Below are 24136 nucleotides of genomic sequence, written 5' to 3' on the forward strand. Positions count from 1 at the left end.
CATTGGGCATCAAGGCAGGATACACCCTGGACGGAGTGCCAACCCATCGCAGGGCACACACACACACTCATTCACTCACGCAATCACACACTAGGGACAATTTTTCCAGAGATGCCAATCAACCTACCATGCATGTCTTTGGACCGGGGGAGGAAACCGGAGTACCCGGAGGAAACCCCCGAGGCACGGGGAGAACATGCAAACTCCACACACACACAAGGTGGAGGCGGGAATCGAACCCCCGACCCTGGAGGTGTGAGGCGAACGTGCTAACCACTAAGCCACCGTGCCCCCTTACAGTATATACATTTAAATATAATTAATTAAATCTATTCGTAGAGTTTACATTCATGGCATTCAGACAAATGTTGGAGAAATACCTATTTATACATCAATTACAGGTCTAGATGAAATTAAAAATGAAATTTTACAGTGAAATATAGGTTTCATTAAATAGAGGTGTCAAGTGTGTCATAAGCAGAAAAGTAGAATTTTTCTTAACTCCTCTCAAAATACTACTTTGAGTTAGAATAACGGGATGGAAACCTGAGAGTATTTCTGCCTGATCATTATTTCTTTCTTTCCCTGGCAATAAAGCGTGATTAGCTTGTAGCTACAACCGCGAACTTGAATATGATGCCGCTAAATGACAATATTTCAGAGGAATAGCGTACGGTGTAGAAAGATGCCAGCATTAAAGGATAATGGATTAGTTAGCTTATGGATTAACGGCAACATAAACAGAAAGAGAAATCATTTTGAGTACCTCTCAAGTAATTACTGTGCCAACAGCTCTTCCACAGTAAAACAGGCTTCTGAAAACCTGTAAACATTACAGCTGTTAGTCTGTGTGCTGGCCTTAAAGTACTGAAATGGGAAGAAACGGTCGGGAAACGGTCTGAATTGTACTCTGCCTTTAGGTTAGCCTTTTCTGCTTTAATCTGTAGGTGCATGTGGGTTGTGTACTGAGACTGGAGCTCCTGCAAACTGTACAAGGAAAGAGTGGGAGGCGAATGTGCCAGAGTGAAGGACAAAGCAGGAGCCCGAACAGAGCTGCTCCACCTCTTATATGGCAACAGCCCTGTACCTGTGTAAAAAAGCAGCCGGTGTGTATGCACACAAACGCAAGTGCATGGGGAGAGAGAGAGAGAGAGAGGGAGAGAGAGAGAGAGAGAAAGAGAGAGAGAGAGAAAGCGAGAGAGAAAGCGAGAGAGAGAGAGAGAGAGAGAGAGAGAGAGAGAGAAAGCGAGAGAAAGCGAGAGAGAGAGAGAGAGAGAAAGAGAGAGTGAGAAAGAGAGAGAGAGAGAGAGAAAGAGAGAGAGAGAAAGAGAGAGTGAGAAAGAGAGAGAGAAAGAGAGAGAGAGAAAGAGAGAGTGAGAAAGAGAGAGAGTGAGAAAGCGAGAGAGAGAGAGAGAGAGAGAGAGAGAGAGAGAGAGAGAGAGAGAGAGAGAGAGAGAGAAAGAGAGAGTGAGAGAAAGAGATTTTTTTTTATCTCAGCCTTTATTAAATAAGCAATAAATTACAATACAATGTTAAAAACTAGCAGCACTTTTTCTTAAAAAATGTTTTTAATGTAAAAGGGTATTAAAAATTAGCTCATCATCATCAATAAAACATAACATTTGCATAACACCATTTCAACATAAAAGCGCTCAAATCATTCATTGAGAAAGAGAGAAAGAAAGAGAGAGAGAGAGAGAGCGAGAGCGAGAGCGAGTGAGAGAGAAAGAGCGAGAGAGAGAGAGAGAGAGAGAGAGAGAGAGAGTGAGAGAGAGCGAGAGAGAGAGAGTGAGGGAGTGAGAGTGAGAGTGAGAGAGAGCGAGAGTGAGAGAGAAAGAGATAGAGAGAGTGAGAGAGATAGAGAGAGAGTGAGAGAGAGCGAGTGAGAGTGAGAGAGAGCGAGATCTTAACAGTAGGCAGGAGATAAATTACAAGGGGAACTTCACTCTCAGAGCTCATTGACAGTGATGGAGCACTGTGACTGAGATGTCTGATTACACCACAGACGATGCCAAGGAGAAAAATGTGTTTCTTGGACAGAGTGATAGCCATGCCAAAGGACACGACCGAAGCAGCAAAGCAGACCGCTCGAGCAGCCGCTCTTCCTCTTCCCCGACCCGGCTCACCGCAGCGAAATGCAAGATGCATGTTCGTACAAGCACAAAAAGGTTCTCCATTAAGTTTGGGGTCACCACAATCAACTCTTGTAATCTAGTTGGATCAATCTCAGTTTAATTTGCTTAATGTGAGTCCATTGATGGTCCATTACTCATGAGAGGCTAGGGGTGGATTTACTTAAGCCTGCCTTCCCGGAAAACTCTTACCAAAGCTCTAGGGCTAAATGACTATTTATAGCCCACCAGCAACCTCAGGCCGGCTTTCCTCTTTATCCCTCGATCTCTACGTTTCTCACCTACACACCAGAATTATGTGACACATCCGACACAACAACGTCTGGGAGAGAAGGGAGTATCATCTCATTCACTAGAAACTAACATGCAGAGAAGATACTAAACTAAACGGAGGAAAATAAATCCAGGATGGTGCTTCCAAGAACGTAACTTACCAAATCATTTTCCACACAAACTAGAATTAAAACACAAATATATAAACAGTGTTTAACTTGATTAAACCATGCTGCTCTTGCAATGGCTAGATGCCTTTCATGGCATTCGTTGCACTTACTCTTGAGCCTTGTAAGAGGAAACTAATACTTTTAGCCAGCAAGCATCTCTATATTTCAGGTCACAAACCTTCAATTTGATAGTTTCTTTGTTTCCCCCATCAGGATTTCAGTCCTTCACCCACACAATGGTCTTGTTCTGACTTTGTACGCTGTCAGAGAATATAGTATAAAATATTCAAAATCTTCATATGTTATCAAACCTGAGTGTTATATTAACCCTCCAGCCAAGTTTGTACTAAAATAAGACAAGACAGAAATCTCCGGTGGAACATCTTTGTGATTGGAGGCAGTACAAGCTACAAAAGCTTGAACTAAGAATAGAAACGCCCACTTAACCATGAAAGGTGAGAACTTCTGGCACGGTAAATGCAGATATGGGAAAAACACCAATTATTCATTACTTTTGTAGTAGAGGTGTGTAGGAGAGTGTTTTTATCCCTATAGGAATTCAGACAAATCCTGCCTAATCATCTCTGCACCTGCAGTTAGTATCCACGTCTAAGACTTGGACTTAGATGTGGACTTGGACTTAATGACCTTAGTTTGTTTTATATCCAAAATATAAAGTTCATTCATTCATCTTCTACCGCTTATCCGAACTACCTCGGGTCACGGGGAGCCTGTGCCTATCTCAGGCGTCATCGGGCATCAAGGCAGGATACACCCTGGACGGAGTGCCAACCCATCGCAGGGCACACACACACACTCATTCACTCACGCAATTTTCCAGAGATGCCAATCAACCTACCATGCATGTTTTTGGACTGGGGGAGGAAACCGGAGTACCCGGAGGAAACCCCTGAGGCACGGGGAGAACATGCAAACTCCACACACACAAGGCGGAGGCGGGAATCGAACCCCCAACCCTGGAGGTGTGAGGCGAATGTGCTAACCACTAAGCCACCATGCCCCCGAAAATATAAAGTTATACGTTAAAAATAAAGCTACCTTAACCAAGCCAGATACAGAAGATGAATCAATGATATGAAACAATATATGTAGCCATGTGGTTACGTCGTATTCTGCACGTTTCGGATCAAACTACTTACTTCTACATGCATGACGCACAAACTGCACAGAGAACAGTGCTAAGAAAATATTATTTTATAGATTATTTCTTTTCTTGAAAAAGAAATTAACACAAGAACCCACCTTCCACGCCACTAATGCACTTCACTCGGTCACGGACTTCCACGTTGTACCCTTCGAAGGACATGAAGACTCCATTGGGACGGTAAGTCTCTCTCTGTGCGTACACTTTGGAATAGCTGTGTGAGAACTCGAAGCGGTCATAGCCGTCATATTGAACCACTTTGCCGTACACCTCAAAGTATTTCTCCATCCAGCTGAAGGGCATGTAGACCTCGGAGCCCTCGCGCCTCCCTTTAATAGTGACTTCATCGTTGACGAGGCAGTCGATCTCCTCGTATCGGACTCCACCTCCAACAACTGGCGGAGCCTCAGGTGGCTGGGCCTCGTGTTGAAGTCCGGCCACCCCAGGGCTGGGTGGAGCTAAAGGGGCACGGGGCAGGGTATGAAACACCTTCTCATTGGTACACCTGTTCCACAGCACCACGGTGACGAGAGTAAGCAGGGCACAAATCACTATCAGGGTCTTGTAGTGGACCCGGGAGGCCAGAAAACGCATTCTCACTCCTCACCTAAAAAACAAAAATAAACATATTAAATATCAGCTAAAATCCATGAATGAGCATGTGATAGATTTATCATCCTTCTCTTAACCTGCAAAGATTCATAATGAGTACATGTAATTTGAAAAATTTTATTTATACAGAATATTGATTTGCACTGCGCATTTGACTATGGGAACACTGGGATAATACGTTTCTATAGATGTTTATTAGGTGAATAATTATAAAATCTGGAATCATAGTGAACTTTAGTGCCTGAATTCTTTCAGAAATCTGTTCTGAAACCTTTAACGTCTTGTCAGCCATTTAAACAAGGATTTAAAGCCAAGTGTTTCAATCAGGGTTGATAAAATTAGTTTCGCTTTTCACATTCACATAATATTAATGCTTTTAAACTAAATAAAACATCCCCATTAGAAGGTTTACAAGGCAAAGTTGTATTTTTAGTTCATTGTATTGATTTTTATTTCTGCCCAGGCAAATGAAATTCCACAGAGATAAAGGGAGGGAAAAGCCTCCTCTGCTGACTGGCACTGCTTGCTTAATATTTACTGGGCAAACATAGACTACATCTTTGCTTTGCTGATCTGAAAAACACCAAAATAGACAGAACTCTGAAAGCTGGCATGGCAGTGCCACTTTTGATGTGTAGATATTGTAGTTATTTCAAATACATAATGTAAAATCTTTATTATCCTAAAAATAATAATAAAAAAAGCATGCTCTTTAGGAATAGGCTTGAAGTCCAACATCCACATATTCAAATAAAAAATGTAGACAGACAACCAGATGCATATCTACATCATATTAAGCATAGTTTAAAAAGGTCTAATCGATATCAGTCTTCGCCGCATAAATACTCAATGAATGAGCCCTGAGAGGAAAAAAAATTCGATATCTGCCCACCATCTTAGCATATGCCTCCAGAGCCCCGAGCTCGCGACAGCATACTGAGCAGTTTACCTTGTCTGAGTGTAGAGCAGCCGCCAGCATCGGGGAGTTATTATTCTGTTTGCTAAAATGTCTTTGAGAAAGAGCAATCTGTTGCACCAAAACAGACTGCAGCATCAGACACTAACGGTGTCTACCGAGAGACCAAATTATAGGACCTGCATATTCACCAGGTCAAAGTCACCTAAGGGTGTCCTGCAGCTCTAACACGCGTCACTGAGAAACGAGTCTAAATGGCAAGACAAACAGCACAGCAGATGCAATTCCAGCTGTTGTTCATCGGCTTTTTCGTGCTGACAGACTGCAGCTCTGCAGTTCTGATTCGAGCATGGCCTGTTATTCGAACGAAGCGGCAAACAATGCCAATCAGCAGAGGCGTATTTTCCCGCCCATCATCTCCATGGCATTTCATTTGCCTGGCCAGGAATAAAAATCAATAGGCTGAACTCCCACCACTGCTAATTACTGAGCCTGCTCCGGCAGAGCAGACACCGGCAACAAAGGCATGACCGTGAAAATCGTTATGACACTGCACCTGTGTGTGGGCTAAATCAAGCCTAAGGTGAGGAGCCAAGGAACTAGCATCAATCACAAAACCGGCTCGATCCATCTAGCCAAACAATGTGCTCTGTACACACTAAATTAAACTGATTGACCTGGAAGGCTTAGAACAAGAAGAAGTATGGTCAGGTTTGGTGTTGTTGCACAGCACAGAACCTTTTAGATATTTACAAGGGAGTCGTATGCTGTTTCAGACCATGTTCTGAACAGGTCTGTGTTCTAACCAGCAGCCTGTCAGAGCTTAAAAACCATAAAAGATTGCCTCATAAAAAAGGATCCCTTATATTTGGCAAAAAGGCATTGCATATGGGGAAAATGAAAGATCAGTGCAGACAGAGTGATCCTTCACACTCATTTCCACTCACATTCTCTGCTCTCTCTCTAACCGCTGCTGAGGCTGCAAAGAGGCAGCAGAGCAAAAGCAAAAGATAAGCAGCTCGTCTTCTTTCTGAAGAACTATAAATAATTTGATCTTTTCACAGCTTCCTCTGGAAAAGAGACAGAGTTCAGACTCCACCACTTTTGCAAATGGTAGGGGGGAGCCACCGCAAGTCATAGAGCAGCGGTGTGATGGCAGGCCAGGTCGTGATCAGGCGGCCCTGCGGATGACATGGGCTCGGCCGTGCGGACGCAGATGCGCCTGGAGAAGGGAATCATTTGCATTTAGCCCTGCTAATACGCCAGAGGTATGGCTGAGCCCTGTATAATCCTAAGATCAGACGCTACAGTACAGCACTGTTACTTAGATGTAATCCCCTATTCGAACAAGTTGCACTGTAGAGAGCAAACTATAAAGCCATAGAAAATTCCATAAAAAGATAAAAAAATAAATAAAAATAAAAAGGGTCAATATCTCTAGAGTGGAAACAGATTCCTAATATAGAAACCTTTATAGTGCAGCAATTTAGTCATATTTGAAATAGAGCTAAGCTATATGATAATATGATCATGTAATTAAAAAAGTCTTGCAAGGCATTACTAGAGAGACGGGTACTTTGTCACTGTCAAAAAGAACCTACCTTCACAAGAAGAAGCCATCTGGCATTTTTCCTGTAATATATACAAATATAAGATGGTACACCCTTTACATCTCCCCAACTGTTGCAAGCAAATGTTGTCATTTTCTTTTTTAAAACAACTGACAAAAAGCTTGTTGTGTAACGATGTTTAGAAGCTAGTCTTCTTGTCAAGAACTGGTGCAGGATACAGGAAAACAGAAACAGTGAATTAAATGACAACAATTTAAATGTGAACTCTTTAAGGGTCACACGATTAAAGACGTACCGGACACTCCAGGGGCCATTTAAAGCTGAAGCTATAAATTACACACCTATACCTACATGTCGATACTGTCAGGTCTCTGAGAACACCGGACCATTATATTCAGTGATCAGAAAAGACCATCATCTAATAACTTCCATAACATGCACCAAAAATTAAGTGATTAAACATTTCTATTTATGTTAATGTGGCACTAATGTTATGCTGGAAGAATATTGCCAAGTCTCAGCAAAACTAAATATCATCATCATGCACATCTTCAAATATGAAGTAGAAGAACTCCATTTGAGACTTGAATGCACCTGAATCGTTCATTATGCGCTCTCTGAGGCAGTCGCCGTTCCCCTCTTCAACCTCATCTGTCTGATTCCAGCCCCTCTCCTTCGTCTCGGAATCCAGTGAGACTCGCATAGCCAGCGGTCCATCACCTTCCTCAAACCCTCTTTACTAATTTCAGTCCAAGTCTAACATTTCCACAAGGCTATAAACAACCAGTCCGTACCCTGCCGCGGCTCAGCCACCCCCAGCTGTGCTCTTATTCTGGCACCCTGGGCTCTGGGAACACTGGGAGGTATTGTGGGCTGATAATGGCTGTCAGTAAAGCGGGGGGCAGTATGAAGCTGGCACACAGGAAGTTGGAGAAGTGAATGCTTAGCTTTCAGTGTGGATGGCACCACCGGCCCCACAGATTTACACCAGAGACTCCACGCTTGTCCCATCCACTTAAACCAGCAGCGTGCTCTCTTTGCACCCAGAAATAATGCAAAGAGGGCTCGAGGCTACAGCTATGAATGCAGGATAATGAATACTGGAGCTTGTACTGACAGCTCCATTGTTTTCAAGACCCAATCATGTAAAACAAGAGCTCTACGGCAATCCAATCCAATTTTTCTCAAAGGAATAAAAGATCTAGATAAGGACTCTATAATTAAAAAACTTTATAATACAGCATGGGCTCACATAAGAGTGGAGGCTGATTACTTATTACTGATGCAAACATTCCTTCAAAAGATTAAGGGTGTTACAATGCTTACCAAGAAGAAACTATATCAAGCTATGCTGAATCCTAATACCACAGGGTAAACAAGAGGTGAAACATGTTGCCAAGACCAAGATAGTCTTAGAAACTGGACTTTAACTAGAAACTGGCATTAAAAAAAAATCCCTTCCAGGACCCAGGAGAAAATATGTCTAGTTTTGTGATACAATTATTTGCAGCCTGCATGGCGATCTCTCCTATCAGGACACAGCTCTTTGTCTAGAGGACATGTCCTAGAGTGCTGAGTTAGCATGTAGTTCTGATAGTTTTTACTTTTCCAAACCCTTACTGGTATGTTAACAGTATAACAGCTCCTCTCATTCCTGCAAAGGGCCACAGCTATTGTTGCACTGGGCCTGAAAATCGACTGATTGCGAGCAAGATGGATTTTCACGGATGCCACCGTATGTAAGGATTAATAGCCAACGTCTTTGACTCTGAGGAGCAATGCAAATAGCGATGAACAAGACTTCATCGCTTACCTGTGGGACGGTTCAGACGGCCATTTCTTAACAGCCTTCAGCTTGTGCCACTTAATCATTTAGCAACATAAGAACCAAATTATATCCTTAACTTATATACCGTATATTGTGTGGGAATGTCAGCTATAATAATAACAACAACAACAGCATAAAAATCTGAGAGAAAGATTGGGAATGTTACTTGAGAAAGTCAAAAAATATCATGGAGATTTATGATTCACATATCTGGGGCACAGCACTTACAGCAAACGGCAAAATTAAGCTAAGATTAGTATGAATATAGAGCGGTTACTGCTCCTGCTTTTAGCTTTATTGTGTTCACATTTTAAAAGCCCATTTATGACACTGATGGCACTGCTGCAGCTTCAGCCTAATTAACCAGAGGCACGTATTTTACACAATGCATAGCTTTCTAGGACGTCCATTATAAATCTAACGCAATCGTTTCACAACAACCCAGCTACCCTGCTAATTCCCATCCATTTTATGGTTATTTTCATACTAATTTGTCTCCAAAAGTTAACATTTAGCAGTTTTTCTTGCCTCTATGAGTTCCACATTTTTCAAGTGCACCAAGTTGCTTGTATTTGGTGGGCTGTGATCTGCTGGGTCTAGTTTGCTTTTTGTGAGTTTGTTTTACCTCTTAAAGTAAACCAATACATTTTATTACAGACGGACAGTTTATAGTTTAGTCTTTCAAATCTTCATCAGGATAATAAAGTGTTCAAGCTATTAAAATCCTGGCTTCATTTTCACGCGACGTGTAATTAAACAAAACAAAGGGTGGAAAAAAATTATAATTTTGTCTGGAGGGGCAGATGGGGCTGAAAACATCTTTGTTTAAAAAAAAAAAAAAACATTTAATTAAATCAGGAGAAATACAAAAACTGAGAAACGATTAACAAATGAATCTGAGCACAGAGATCACAGAGAAATAAATTACCAGACAATTACAAAAGTGCTCCACAACCCAAAATACAGGTGATGTTTGGTTCAAATCTTGTGTTCAGTGCAAACGAGCCACACTAGAGTTCGCAATTAGTTATTTTGTTCCTCTCCAGAGTGCAAGTGCTGTATTTTACTTGCTTTTGGGGCAGTGGTGGTTCAACTGGTTAAGCCTCTGGGTTGTTGATCGGAGGATCTGGGTTCAAGGCCCAGCACAGCCAAGCTGCCACTGCCACTGTTGGGCCATTGAGCAAGGCCCTCAACTCTTCCTGCTCCAGGGGTGCAGTATCATAGCTGCCCCTGCACTCTGACCCCAAAATCCTCAGTCTGGGTATGTGAAGAAAAGAATTTAACTGTGCTGTAATGTATATGTGGCGATAATAAAGGCTTCTATGCCCCGTTCTATTCTATTCTTAAATATACTACACTGAAGAGCATATGGGTGCAGGTTCAATTCAAACAGAATAAACACTACGTATGTGGCACCGCCACACACGACGAGTAGGAATAGTGTCGTTGACAAAGACAGCAGCAGACAGACTCATGTTCCTAATTACATACATCTGCTTTTCTAATATAGCTCTCCAATTAAACTGGATCCCTAAACCCGAAAAATACATTCTTACGACGAAAGCTTCGGTCTACTCGTGAGAATAAATTGACTGGAGCTTAAAGGCATTCATATTCTAATATTCCACTTGTCAAAAACGCCTGGATGGAACACCAGTCACAAGCTGCTCCTGGCAGGCTTTTTACGGGTCATTTTTTTTTTTTTAGTCCAGGGCAGCCTGATCAGCAGAGTATGAAAACACACTCCAGCCGTGCTGTATGCCCTCGGAGCCAAATGCAGTCAGAGTGCTGGAGCTCAGGTGTGTCAGCGCTAACTAAACCCCTGACATTTTCACTTCTCTTGCTCACTTCAGGAAGTGGATTGAGCCGAGTAAATCAGCTCCTCTGCTGCAGCTCAGAGGCTTGTTATCACTCAAACCAGGCAGAGGCCAGATGAGGCAACGAGTGTCAAGCTAAACGGAGAAAAGCCAAACACATTACTATTTTGAGAGTATCGGCAGCCTTGTTTATAATAGATCATCTGAGAAAATCGTTCCCATCTCCTGTTTGTTGGCAACCAGAATGACATTACCAGACTCATTAGTGCGACAAATTTAATACTGGCAGTCCTTTGCCAACACGAAGCTATTGCCGGGTTTGTCCACAAAACAGACTATAATACGCTCTGACAACACACAGATAATGCTCTTTTCAGTGCCTGTGTGTCACGGAGAGCAATATTCATTAGAAATGCAGTAAAGATGCACTCCCTTATCAACAGACCCATTTAATTTAGCACACACACAGAGAGCAATGACTACTACTTTCTCTCAAAATAAGAAAGCCAGAGGGAACAGATGTACTACAGCAGATATGCTGCAAATGAGGCGTTACAATTCACAAATTACAAAGAATACGTAATGTGTGTGTGTGTGTATTACACACACAAACATATATACATAATGGGAGTCTGACGAAAGCCATCTATCTGTAAGGAACTGTCAAGATCACAAAAGTGTTATAGTAACCCGAACAGTGCACATGTAGCTATGTAAAGCTACAGGGATTTAGAATTTGGCCCTCAGTGGTAGAAAGATGTTACTGCAAGCTATGTGAGGAAGAACATTCACCATGCACCAGGTTTACACCTTTAGACACAATTCAAGGATTTCCCAAAGCCCATAATGCACACCGAGCAGCAGACCTGATCCTCACTGACACCAGTGCTGAAGTGATAAACCATTTACTATCCACTCGCGTGTGCCTCATGCCTGATCAATGTGTCTGTAATGTTCTGATAAAATAACTGGATCTTACAAAGACGACATCACACCAGATGAAGGAGAAAAACATCTCTACAAGAACCTGTCTTATAGCTACGCTGAGCCTGAGGCCTGGTGTAACTATGCTCATTATATCTAAACAGCACGCAACAAATGGCTTTGCAATAAAACAACAGAACTTAATACTTTTAAAAGCGTCTGTGCGCCCATTCATACGGTTACAAGATGACCTCTTTTTTCCATTATATGTTGTTGGTGCTGCTTCAGGGAGCAAACTTTTATAAGACGAGTCAAGTGTCTGCCAGCTGAGCGCTGAACCGTCAAAAGCGGCACTTTCTTCTTAACCCACATTAAAAAGAATTAAAAGGTGATTGTGAAAGCAATCAGCCACAAAAGAGCTTATGTCATAGTGCCTATTATGTGGTCATGTCACCGTAATGCACACCATCAAGATGCGCAGTCCTTTAATAAAATGCAGATAAAAATAATATGAAATCCAACGGTCAATAAATTCAACAATAGGTTTTATCTGCTAAGCAATGGAATAGAAAAAGATTGTTTAAAAGTGATTATGCTTTGGTCACGGGATGTCATGGATGTCTGAGCGTTTTGAACATCAGCATCAACAGCGTATTGTCGTCACTGTTCAACTTCTTATAAATGCCGATAAAAAGTTTTCCTCCAGTACGTTTCTAGAAACTTCCTCCTTTTCTCTACTGTTTGGTCTTTCGACGGTGGAAATGATGGCATGTTGCTTGAGCTGTTGCCATGGTGACAAAATGGTCCCTGAAGCTCCAACATCTCCAGTTCCTCAGCTTCAGAGCAGAAGCTCTTTTTGATGCTGGAACTAAACTGATTTTGCTGGCAGAGAACTGACTCTTTTGTCATGGAAATTAGCATAAACTTGCAAAGGAAAACAATCACAAGGTCCCACCAAAAAAAAAAAGAATAAAAAATACAAAATCATTCAAATTAGTAATGCACAGTGAAACAGTGTTAAGTATCTCCTCAAGCAGCGGAAGGACGGAGAAAATTACTCTGAAGCTAATGCCCCTCATCCAATTCATCAGTAGTCAGGGGATTAGGGCTGTTATTAGCGGAAAGCTTCGAATATTACGGCCTAGGAGGGAGATTAAACTCATTTCTCATCAATTGGAGAAAAGATAGAAACAAACTGCCCGGTGGAGTCGTTTCCGTCCACGTGCCCAATTTGCAAAGTTTATTTTTGATCTAAGAAATGGATTCCAGCACCAGGATGATTCTTAGCCACTCACAGCCACGTAAAACACACAGCTGGAGAGGAAGACTTGAGCATGGAGAGGCGATCTATAATAGTTTCCTGTGGATGACATGTTGGAGCTGCAGGGAGTGTAAGGATTATGCTTTAATCAGATCGAGCTGCACTGAACACACACGTACAGATACACACAGACGTGCACACACAAACGCGCATAGACACACCCCAACACGCACAGACATGCACACTCACAGACATGCACAGACACAGACATGCACAGACACAGACGCGCACAGACACAGACATGCACACACACAGACATACACAGACGCGCACAGACACACACACGGCTCTCCTGACAAAGTGCCGAGCTGCACTAATGAACAGTGCTTTTAGCTCTTCTATCCTATCGCTTTTCCTCTTTTTTTCTTTGGGGAAATCTACCAGAGTCTATAAAGATTAAGAGATATAGAGACTTGAGTCTGCAAGCAGAAGCCATCCATCTTTTTTTGTAAGCTGGATCACAAAACCTAAACTCCACAGCTGGAGAACAGACTGGAGAGCAGTGTGTGTGTGTATATGTGTGTGTCTGTTTGAGACATGTGTGTATTAAGTGTTTGTGTATAAGGTGTGTGTGAGATGTTTGTATTGTGTATTAGTAGGTATGTGTGTATAAAGTGTGTATGAGTTGTACATTCATGTGTATTAGGTGTCTGTGTGTATTAGATGTTTGTGTACGAGATGTGTGTGTGCATTAAGTGTTTGTGTGTATGGTGTGTGTGTATTAAGTGTTTGTGTATGAGGTGTGTGTGTGTGTGCGCGTGTGGTGTAATATACAAATAAAATAGATTAATTGGTGTGTGCACATGTGGTATTTGGGGTGTTCTATACATATAGAATAGAATTTGTGTGTGTGTGTGTGTGTGTGTGTGTGTGGTTCTGGCTTCTTACCCTGCTCCATTCACAAGAGAACGTGTGTGTGAGCTCTCATCTCCAGTGCCCTGTGGTTCAGGCTTCTCGGTTAGTCCATGAGTGCTGGAGCGTGCATCCTGCTTTCACCCTGCAGTGAAGCAAGCGCTGGTTATCACAGTGTAAAGAAATCAAACCCGCAGAGCAACAACATGAATACATTCAATATTCACCCAAGGACTTTTATCTGTGTATTATGCAACAAGAATGCGTAACTTTTCACACGTCACAGGTATCATACAGACCTCGTATTATAGCTTTACATTATGTTTTGCTGAGTAAATAAAGTTAAACATCCTGATAGTTTCTCTTCTTTCGGATGGCAGAGTTATTCTTCTTTCCTTCCCAACTTTACATATACAACTTTACACACCTATAATACAGCAGACATCCTTAAGCCTTTAAACAAACCCCTATTTCTTATGGTGAGCTTTTTATCTGATATGTCTGTTCACTTGGGCACTGAAATAAAAAGAACAACGCACAACATTCTGCTTGTTCAGCCTCGACCCTGTGATTGATCCTGAGCTCAGGTTACTGAGAGTGTAAACCACCGCATGCTGTGTGTCCATGTGGGCTTCCTCTGGGTTCTCTGGTTTCCTCCTGACTCCCAGAAATATACCAGTAGCTAGACTGGACATGCTCATTTGCATCACTGTGTATAGGAATGAGAATGTGTGTATAAGTGTCCATGTGTCACTCCAGACCCGGTGTGATCCTCCCTGGGATGAAGAGCTTATTAAAGATGAATGAAGAAGCTATTTGCGAGTCATTAAGAGTATTCATATAATATAGAAAATGTAAAAAAAAAAAGGTACTTTTATGTTGATTCCCAACAAAATAAATGCTTAGAAATGCCCCTAACGAGCTTGGAAATATTCATGAGATTTTATCATTCAGCCATAATAACCGCATGCAAATTGAATACAAGCTCTCTTTCTGATGCCGAAGACCCCGAGTGGCCTGGATGTACGCTTTTAACTCCAGACATATTGACTCTAAGGCCTTAAATAGCTCGTAATCTCTGGCGCAGAAACAAATACATATGTGTAATTGTGCCTATGATGAATTTACAGGCTCGCCAACAGCCAGATCATTAATGTGCTGATGATCCATCAATCACAATCTGCCGTGCCTCGGCTGAGCCGCTTCAGCCAGCAATTAATCTCCACCATATAACCTTCATCCTGCACCGGAGGAGAGGGCTGTTTTATGAAAACACTGCCCTAAATCACCAAGCAGAAAGTGGGGTTTTTTTTTAATAAATAAATTGCCTTTATTGACTTTTTGACAAAGCACTTGGGGTAAATCAGGTATTAGAAAATGTACAAGAACGTGTCAGATACAAGGCATGGCGATTAGAAGAGTGTTATACGATATGAAATATGTGAGAAAAGTTTACACACACAGACAAGCAGATGGCTCAGTATGACTAATGAGTCCGAACCAAACCCAAAAAAAAAAAATAAAAAAAAATGAAATTCTATAAAACAAACAGAGCAGCAACACTACAGATGGATTAAAACCTTTTTTTCTTTTTTTTAAAAGACAATACATTTAACTTCTGTACGCTAAACAGACGACGGACTGCATCATATCTTGATAGCTGGGTTGTACTGATCTTTTTTAAGCTTTAAAATGGATAATTTATTGCTGAATTACAGAAGCTATGAATCAGAAATGATCAGAAATGCCACCACAATAGGAAGCGCTTTCAAAGTGTTGGAGAAAAAAAAAAAAAACGCCTCCTTGACCTGCACTGATGATGGACTTAAAGTGCCTTCTCTCTCCTTCCTGTTTTATCACTCAGATTACAGCTAGCCACTGACGTAAGTACGGTTATTTAGACGTTCCTCCAGGCTGCACTTATCCAAGCTGTGGTACTGTGGAAGTGGATGGAGAAGATGGAGGGAAGTGCACTTGAGGAGCGTGACATTAAACAGGCTTTACGATCGGCCCAGCTGTCTTCTGTAGATCACGAAAGCTTAAGCTCGGTTCACCTTTGTCTGGCAGCACGGCGAGTCCCAGGGCTGCGGTTCTGAGACGGGGAATTTAACGTGAAGTTAAGCCACTGCTCAAAGGTTAGGAAGTGCTCAAGTGGTGTGCAGTGTGCAGATGTTGTAAGTAAGATGTAAGACGTGTAGTAAGATGCCGTGAAACCGAACGAAACTCATTTGCGGAATTGAAGAACGAACAGATCGTTTATTCTCATAAATGATGGTCTAGGACTGGCATCCAACAAACTGTGTAGAAGTCTGGAAGCTACAATGTATGAATGAATGCATGTACACACATCAGCATTACACGTGTGCTTGTTGGCCATCCAACTTTATTCTCATAATAACATCCATAATAATTCTTATCTTCTACGAAGGGTTTCCTGTCGACTGGAGTGTTGCCGTGAGGCTTTGTGTTCATTCAGCCACGAGAGCATTACTGAAGCCAGATACTGATGCCTGATGAAGAAGACTTTGATGCAGCTGGTGTTCGAGTTCATAGAGTGTTCAGTGATGTTGAGGCCAGGACACTTAAGTTCTTACACTCCAACATTGACATGTCTTCGTGGACTTCTCTTTGTGCTCAGAGGCATCGTCATGCTGGAACAAGTTTGAACCTCTTGGTTCCGGTGGTAAAAAAATTTAACGCTACAGCATACAAAGACGTTTTCGACAATGTTGTGCTTCCATGTGTGATGGTCCGGTGTTCACAACAAACGTTTGACTGGATTTGAACAAACAAAGACTTGGAAAGGACAGGTGACCTCAAATGGTTTAGCTTTGAGTGAAAGCATTACAGGGATTCCTTCATGGGAATCCACAAGTGCAACTCTTGTGGGAAGGAGAAGAGAAAAAAAAAAAAAAAAAAAAAAACGAAATTTTTTTTCTCCTTGCACAAATGTGACGTACAGAACGTCAAGCTCGATCCACGTCTCAGGAGGAATTCTGTCTTGTGGAAGCAAACATTCTCAAGTAAAAAGAGACACAAAAGCCACCCACCATCATTCTGAACAAAGTGATCAATAATACAAAAATATCCCACTTGCGAATCAGAGCGCTGTGTTACTCCACTCGTACACGCACAAACGTGTTTGTATACGAAAAAACAACAAAAAAAAAAAAACAAACACACAAAAGCCAGCAAGGCGTAGATACTGTTGGAAAGACTTGAGCAGAAATACCAGCACGGTAAGAGTTACAGTCAAGGCAAGTCAGAACAACAGAAGTGTGTGAGAGCTCAGTGGCGGTGCTCGCGTGGCAATTCTCAGAGGAGATCTAGCTCTGGTATGTACATCTGGAGAAACCGAGGGAGTTGAAATGGTGCTGTAAGGCAGAGCTCGTACACTACCAGGACTGAGAGTGTGTGACGATCAAGACCGGGACACAGAGTAGAGGAGCGAAGAACCTCGAACAATAACAAACAAGCAGCCATTTAAGAGATCTGAATAAAAAATAAATACAAGTCAAATTCCTAAGCTGAGTAAAAACAAAAATGTATAATGGCACTGGTTATAAAGATTCTTGTCTGTAGAGACACTGTGTGTGTGTGTGTGTGTGTGTGTGTGTGTGTGTGCGCACACGTGTGGGCTTGTGTGAGATGTACGGCATCTGTTTCACAGCTGCATTCATGTTCCTCACACTATTTGTGCTAACTACGATAACTTTGTTTCCAGTACTTTGCTAAATCCAGAAAAGTTTTCAGCATGAAGACTTTCTCAGGTTTTCTTCAGTGTAAGTGTGTGTGTGTTGAGTGTGTGTCCCCGAGTCCGTTTTGTCACGTTCACCTGTTCACCAGGACGGCATGCACACCCTGTATGTAACAGTATGACCTGAAGAACTTCACTGCTTTCATAGCAGAGCGATGCATCAGTGCCTACACTTTTCATTCATTTACAGAACAAGTAATTAGTTTTAATGATCATTATTTACTTTTTAATCTCCTCACTGAAGTTAATTCTTGTTATCGCTTGTGTTGTGGCTGTTGTCAAAAATGCTTGATTTTGGTTTGGATTTATTTCAAATATTTTGCTTAATGTTGAATTCATTTCTGTGATATTTCTGACTCACGCCTACACGCGCGTTTGCATGAACAAGTGTTCGCACGCGTGCCTGCGAGTGTTCGCACGCGTGCCTGCGAGTGTTTGCACGCACGTCTGCACGCATGTCTGAATGTGTGTCTGCAAGTGTTTGCACTCACATATGCATGTGTGTCTGTAAGTGTATCTGCGTGTGTATCTATCTGTGTGCGTGCGTGTGTGTCTGTGTGTGAGTGTGTGCATGTCTGTGTGTGTGTTTTGCGGTGGTGGATTATATTATTTATTGTTCTGCACAGTACAGAGTTGACTAGAAGCAGAGTGATGGAGCCCCAGGAGTAGAACTGCTTGTTTTACAGGTACACGTGTTTAAAACAATATTCATATCAGCTGCATTACATCATCTGACACTGTGTTGTTTCATAGCCCTCTGTTGGGATTGGCCTGTCAAAGGCAACCAGACGGAGATATCAAGAGGAGAGGGGAAAAAAAAAAAAGGAAAGAAAGGAAAGAGAAAGAGGAAAAACAGCCACAATAAAATGTGTTTTCAGGCGGTGTCGATTGAGCTGTTCTGAGCAGGATAAACATCTCATTCCAGCTCCCTGTTGTGCCATCTGGACCGGGTCCAATACACACATCGCAAACATACCTCCATCCATATGCCTACCCATGCTGCGTTTTTGGAGCCGTGTTTAAAAAAAAAAAAAAGTAAAAGAATCGTATGCAAATTGTTACAATTGATTCTAGAACAGCGTCAGGCAACGACTGAGTAAAACAGCAGCACGATTCATTAATATTCTCTAGGAGGGATGACTGTAGTGTTATCACACTCAACTGAAGCTAGTCTACAAAAAGAAAAAGAGGACAAACAACACTGGTAAGCTGTGAATGAATTTAAATAGCACATTTATCCTAAACAAATGTTTACTGTACTGATGTGTCAGCGACTCAGGAGATTGATTCGACTCCAAAAACAACACCAACATTTGATTCATGTCAAACGATTCGACTCATCTGCATACAGGGTCTATATTTTAAGTTACAGAATGCATGATGTCGTGATTGTATGGAGAGTTATTTAAAGGGGAAAAAAAGGGTTAATATAAGCGACTTGATCATTCCGATACCAGGACAGGTCATAAACTGTTAGTAACATTGTATTGTAGGTAACAAAAACTAAACCTAAACAGAAACAGATTCGTCCTAACAGCAGGGGATCATAACTCAGTGCTAATTACAGGGGCATGACAAAATGATGGCCTGTTGTACATGATCTAATAAGGCTGTCTGTGAGCTCCTGTATGAGGAAGAGAGCAGAATGCGGTTTTCTGGTGGAGAATGAGCAGGGGGTAAGACGGAGGATTGATTGATCATGTCGTGGTAGTCGTCAGTCTGCCCGGGTTGGTAGCAGTCATGTGACTGGGAAGAGCTAGTTGGTGGGTGAGAATTGGCAAATAACCAAATAAGAAAAATTTTGTAAATAGCCAAGAAAAAGGTCAGCGGTACTACTGATGAAATTAAATCCTGGAAAGCACTAGCACTAATAAACAGCAGCCTTCTCTCTGCCTCTCGCATTACAAGTGTTCCAGTGAGTCTGAATCAAGTCCATATGATACACTAAATCAGAAAAGTATACACAAGGATTCTCTAAATCCAAAGAAGATTAAAAGACAAGTGTCCTTTGAGTCTACTTGGAAGCCAAGATGTCCTTTGCGTCTCAGATAGTACGGGGCAGATAAATACGTTTCCAACAAATCATCTCACACTCAGTCATTCGATTTCTGTATTCCACCAGAGCTTTAAAAGATTCATACGAGCGTTTTAAATGCAACCAATGACGAGGGTACTGAGAGTTATTTCTGCTTCTCGAGAGAGAGAGAGAGGGAGAGAGAGGGGAGAAAAGAGAGAGAGAGAGAGAGAAAGAGAGGGAGAGAGAGAGGGAGCGAGAGAGAAAGAGAGAGAGGGGGGAGAGAGGGAGAGAGGGGGGGGGAGAGAAAGAGAAAAGAGAAAGAGAGAGAGAGAGAAAGAGAGGGAGAGAGAGAGAGGAGGGAGAGAGAGAGAGAGAGAGAGGGGAAAGAGAGAGAAAGAGGGCGCAAGCGAGCGAGAGAGAGAGAGAGAGAGAGAGAGAGAGAGAGAGAGAGAGAGAAAGAGAGAGAGAGAGAGAGAAAGAGAGAGAGAGAGAGAGAGAGAGAGAGAGGGGAAAGAGAGAGAGAGAGAGGGGAAAGAGAGAGAAAGAGAGAGAGAAGGGGGAGAGAGAGAGAGAGAGAGAGAGAGAGAGAGAGAGAGAGAGAGAGAGAGAGAGAGAGGGGAAAGAGAGAGAAAGAGAGAGAGAAGGGAGAGAGAGAGAGAGAGAGAGAGAGAGAGAGAGAGAGAGAGAGAGAAAGGGAGAGAGAGAGAGAAAGAGGGCGCAAGCGAGCGAGAGAGGGGGGGGAGAGAGAGGCAGAGAGAGAGAGGGGGGGGGGGAAGAGAGGGGGGGGAGAGGGGGAGAGAGAGGGGGGGGGGAGAGAGAGAGAGAGAGAGAGAGGGGAAAGAGAGAGAAAGAGAGGGGGGGGAGAGGGAGAGAGAGAGAGAGAGAGAGAGAGAGAGAGAAAGAAAAAGGGAGAGAGAGAGAGAAAGAGAGAGAGAAGGGGGAGAGAGAGAGAGAGAAAGAAAAAGGGAGAGAGAGAGAGAAAGAGAGAGAGAAGGGGGGAGAGAGAGAGAGAGAGAGAGAGAGAGAGAGAGAGAGAGAGAGAGAGAGAGAGAGAGAGAGGAAAGAGAGAGAAAGAGAGAGAAAGAAAAAGGGAGAGAGAGAGAGAAAGAGGGCGCAAGCGAGCGAGAGAGAGAGAGGGGGAGAGCGAGAGAGCGAGAGAGCGAGAGAGAGAGAGCGAGCAGCTCAATGTTGCTGTAAAACCTGGTTAGCTAGCAGCCAGAGAATACTTACAGACAGACAGGCGACTGTGTAATGCAGTCAAGTCTATATGAAGGCACAAAGAACACAAAGACAGGCTAAAATAAATCCTGATCTGAAAAGAACACCATTACTATTAGTGCTTATAAAAAGATTAAATAAATGGGTTTGAGAAACAAGAAGGAAAAACACTGACCTTGTGCTATCCAACAATAAGCAGCATTTCCACTCACTCAATCATGCAACAAATAAAGTCAGAGAGAAAAAGTCTCTCTTTCTCTTTGCCTTATTTCCATTTTGCATAAAATACGACCCGATTAATAATAGATGTGCACTTGAAAGGAAAACACATTCTGTCTCATTCTTGATTTATAGCTCTGCCAGATAACAGTACTGTAAGAATGGTCAAGCAAAGAACATCTTAATGGAAATGCTATTTTTTGGCCCATCAACAAATCTGTTCTAAAACGAATACGGCTTTGTCAGGGGCGGACTTCTAGTCTTCTAGTCCACCTACGCCGGTTTGAAGCTGGGCTTGTATTTTGTACCCAAGATAACCTGAACGAATGCAGCAGGTGGAGGAGAGGAAGAGGAAAAAAAAAAAAAAAAAAGACAGGCATCACAAAAGGGTTGGTGTATCAAAAGGAAAACAAATGTGATTTTGGAAGGAAAAAAAAAAAAAAAAAAAGGTGATATTAAGCATGTCACAGCTCCTTACTGACTGTTTTTGGCTGGAACTCTACACTGTTCTTCTTTAGAAAATTCACACAACAGCTGACACACAATGACTCATTGTAAAAACAAAACAAAACTTTCAGACAATTGGATGTACTGTTTAAAATAAAGCACACAATCAATGTTGAAGTTGTTGGAGTTTCTGCATGGACTCTCTTAAAAAGTCACTAAAAATGCACAGATAACCAAAGGAAAAAAAAAAAAAAGAAAAAAAAAAAAAAAAGTGAAAAAGTTCTTTGTTGAATCCCAGATGGAGGTCGTCAAGGCGCCTTAAACTTTCTGGCTATAAAAGTGACCTTGATGATATGTGTTCCCCTCTGACCTGGGAAAAGCTTTCTGCCCAGTCATGGTGAATTAGAGAAACAAAAAGTGGGCAGAAAGGGTGTGCACGCGCGTGTGTGTGTGTGTGTGTGTGTGTGTGTGTGTGTGTGTGGTGATCAGGGAGATGCAGTAAGCGTTTTACTAACTAGTGCAGAAAAAATGAAAAGCTCTAAAAGGCTTCCTATTGGCTATATAGTGCACTATAGACATTACACGCTGTATTGTAGGAAGCCATTAGAGATTTGGTCTACCCTCAAATCTGAAGTTCACCACTAACGTAAACGGCACGAAGGCATCAGTCTTGTTACGGAAATAAGCGTGTGCCTCGAGCAACAACTAATTAATTTTTGTATTAATGGAACAAATGATTTATTTAATTATTTGAATTTTTATGGGTCTCTCACGATGAACTAAATAGAGGAAGATCTTCTAATGTGGCTTGATAAATTCTCCCTCCTGATTGGTCACAGGTTGTCCATTCATTTTCCAGAACAGCAGTTGTAATGTTATACAAAACGCAGCTTTACGTCAATGCGCTCGCTCAAATACAGAATCGTTTCTATGGTAACAAGCTCTTGTACGGTGGACCCTCGACACGGACACGTTGTAAAACGTTGGGTGATTGTTGATGTAGTGATGTGTTCTGTTATTTTAGCGCTACTGGAAGGAGTCTCCAGTGTCGGTGCTTTGCAACAACCAGCAGCAAACGTGTGAACATGTGTATGAACGTTTTTCTGTGTTATTAACCTTAAAAAAAGAAGGTGGTGTTAAAAGTAAGGCTTGTAACCTGTTTCCACAATAATATCCATGTTTTCTGTTGTACGGAAGCTAACAGGATGTGGTCTGGTAATGTCACCTGTTTATTTTATCCAGTTTTTCTTTACATAACTGTGTGAGAGATTTGTAAAGATGGCTGCCAAGTAGACAGACTTTATTATAGAGACATCGTTGGGTCTCGTGTCTCCCAAGCAATATGCAAATAAGGTAACTAGCAAGACTGTGTGTGGGAGTCAGCCAGCTGTCAGAATGCAGGAATAGGATCACCAGAGATTCTCGTTGTATGAAAGTCATTTGTTTTCTTTTCCCCCCACGATGTCTTCTGTTACTTGGGGTTCTGTGTTTTGCCGGAATAATTAAAGTCGTTCCATTCTGTGGGCTTTTACGTTCTGCCTAAAGGCAGCCTGATGGGCTGCATTTCCACCTGCTGCATACGCTGATGACCTACACGATCGGTAGACCGAACGGCCGTGTTCAGATAGCGACGCATGCTTTTATAATGTGGACAAAAGCAGTCTGGGAGAAAAAAAAAAAAAAGCATGTTAATGCGAGGTTTAAGCGGAGCCTGGAGCTCTGCTGCAAATTTTCTTCGCTGCTTCAAAAGGTTTTGCATACATTTGGCCGGTCATACTCGCTCACACAGATTTCTCTTTTCAGAGAAGACGCTATCGGTTTATTAGGTAATTAACTGTTGTTTTTTTTTCCTTAACGAATAAACCGAGTTTTATTATAAGGTACTAGATGCTAATCTAAGGGTAGCTATTAACTAGGAAACACTAAACTGTGAGCTTGCATGCTGAATATTAGCCTGCTGAATATTAGCCTGCTGAATATTAGCCTGCTGAATATTAGCCTGCTGAATATTAGCCTGCTGAATATTAGCCTGCTGACTCCAGCAGCGCTTTCACAGTTCCACAGTATTTTAATGCTCATGATGGCTCAGTGTATTTGTCAATGTGTCATCCTTCTCATCCTCAGCAGGTCAGAGGCATGATACTGCTACATCTGCACAGATCCGCTGCCAAACAGAGCAAAATGCAAAACGCACAAGAAAGCAAACAGGCAAACCTTCCCGCAACGTGAAGCCAAAAGCTTTTTTTTACCTCTCAAAGTGGTGCCAAAATGTACAAATATCTGAAAAAGACCTTTTTCACATAGAAGCAATGACTTCAAACCCTATAGAGCATTAATAAATGCTTATACGGTGCATTCGAGTCAATGCAAATGAAGTCTTTTAAAGGATTCTCCTAACTAGGCCACCTAAGCCAGACTGCTCTGAGCTGCAGAAAACGCTCGGCTCTAGGGGCACTCGGGGTGGTTTCAGAGAGAGTGCTGACCTGTCAGAGTCACCCCGACTTGGATTAAAACCAACACCCTGGAGCTTGCACTCTTAAGATGGAAGGAGTTGAAAGCTTGATCTGGACTTGCTGCATTTTCTGGTGCACAGATAAAGACGAGGGAGGAAAAAGGGTATGATTTCAAAGCTCTGTCGATTCCATCAGACGAGAAACCAAACGATCCGTGAGAGCAAACGGTTGCGAGGCTGAAAGCCTGGTGTCTGACTGTGGAGCGCGTGTGTGATTATTCATTGATGATAAATGCTTGGCGCACACGGACTAATGCTTCGGTGATGGCATTTGACAAACCCACACAGCATCAGAGAGCCCAGGGAGTGTGTTACTCACTGCAGAGCTCCTGCTGTGAGAACAGAGATACAGCAACACACCACGAGACACATACAAACATGGAAC

The 24136-nt window shown here is 42.3% G+C and overlaps 1 protein-coding gene across 1 annotated transcript in view; it reads right to left on the reverse strand.

Moving 5' to 3' along the window:
* Nucleotides 1–24136, reverse strand: part of glceb (glucuronic acid epimerase b) — a 66427-nt gene that overhangs the window by 12432 nt on the left and 29859 nt on the right. The window contains exons 2-3 of the mRNA XM_060859282.1: nt 13618–13726; nt 3839–4347 (exon numbers count right to left, since the gene is read on the reverse strand). Of these exons, the coding sequence (XP_060715265.1) occupies nt 3839–4334 (496 nt within the window). The 5' untranslated portion in view covers nt 4335–4347; nt 13618–13726. The remainder of the gene's footprint in view (nt 1–3838; nt 4348–13617; nt 13727–24136) is intronic.

The sequence above is a fragment of the Tachysurus vachellii genome, chromosome 23 (genome assembly GCF_030014155.1).
Source record: "Tachysurus vachellii isolate PV-2020 chromosome 23, HZAU_Pvac_v1, whole genome shotgun sequence".
Lineage (NCBI taxonomy): Eukaryota > Metazoa > Chordata > Actinopteri > Siluriformes > Bagridae > Tachysurus > Tachysurus vachellii.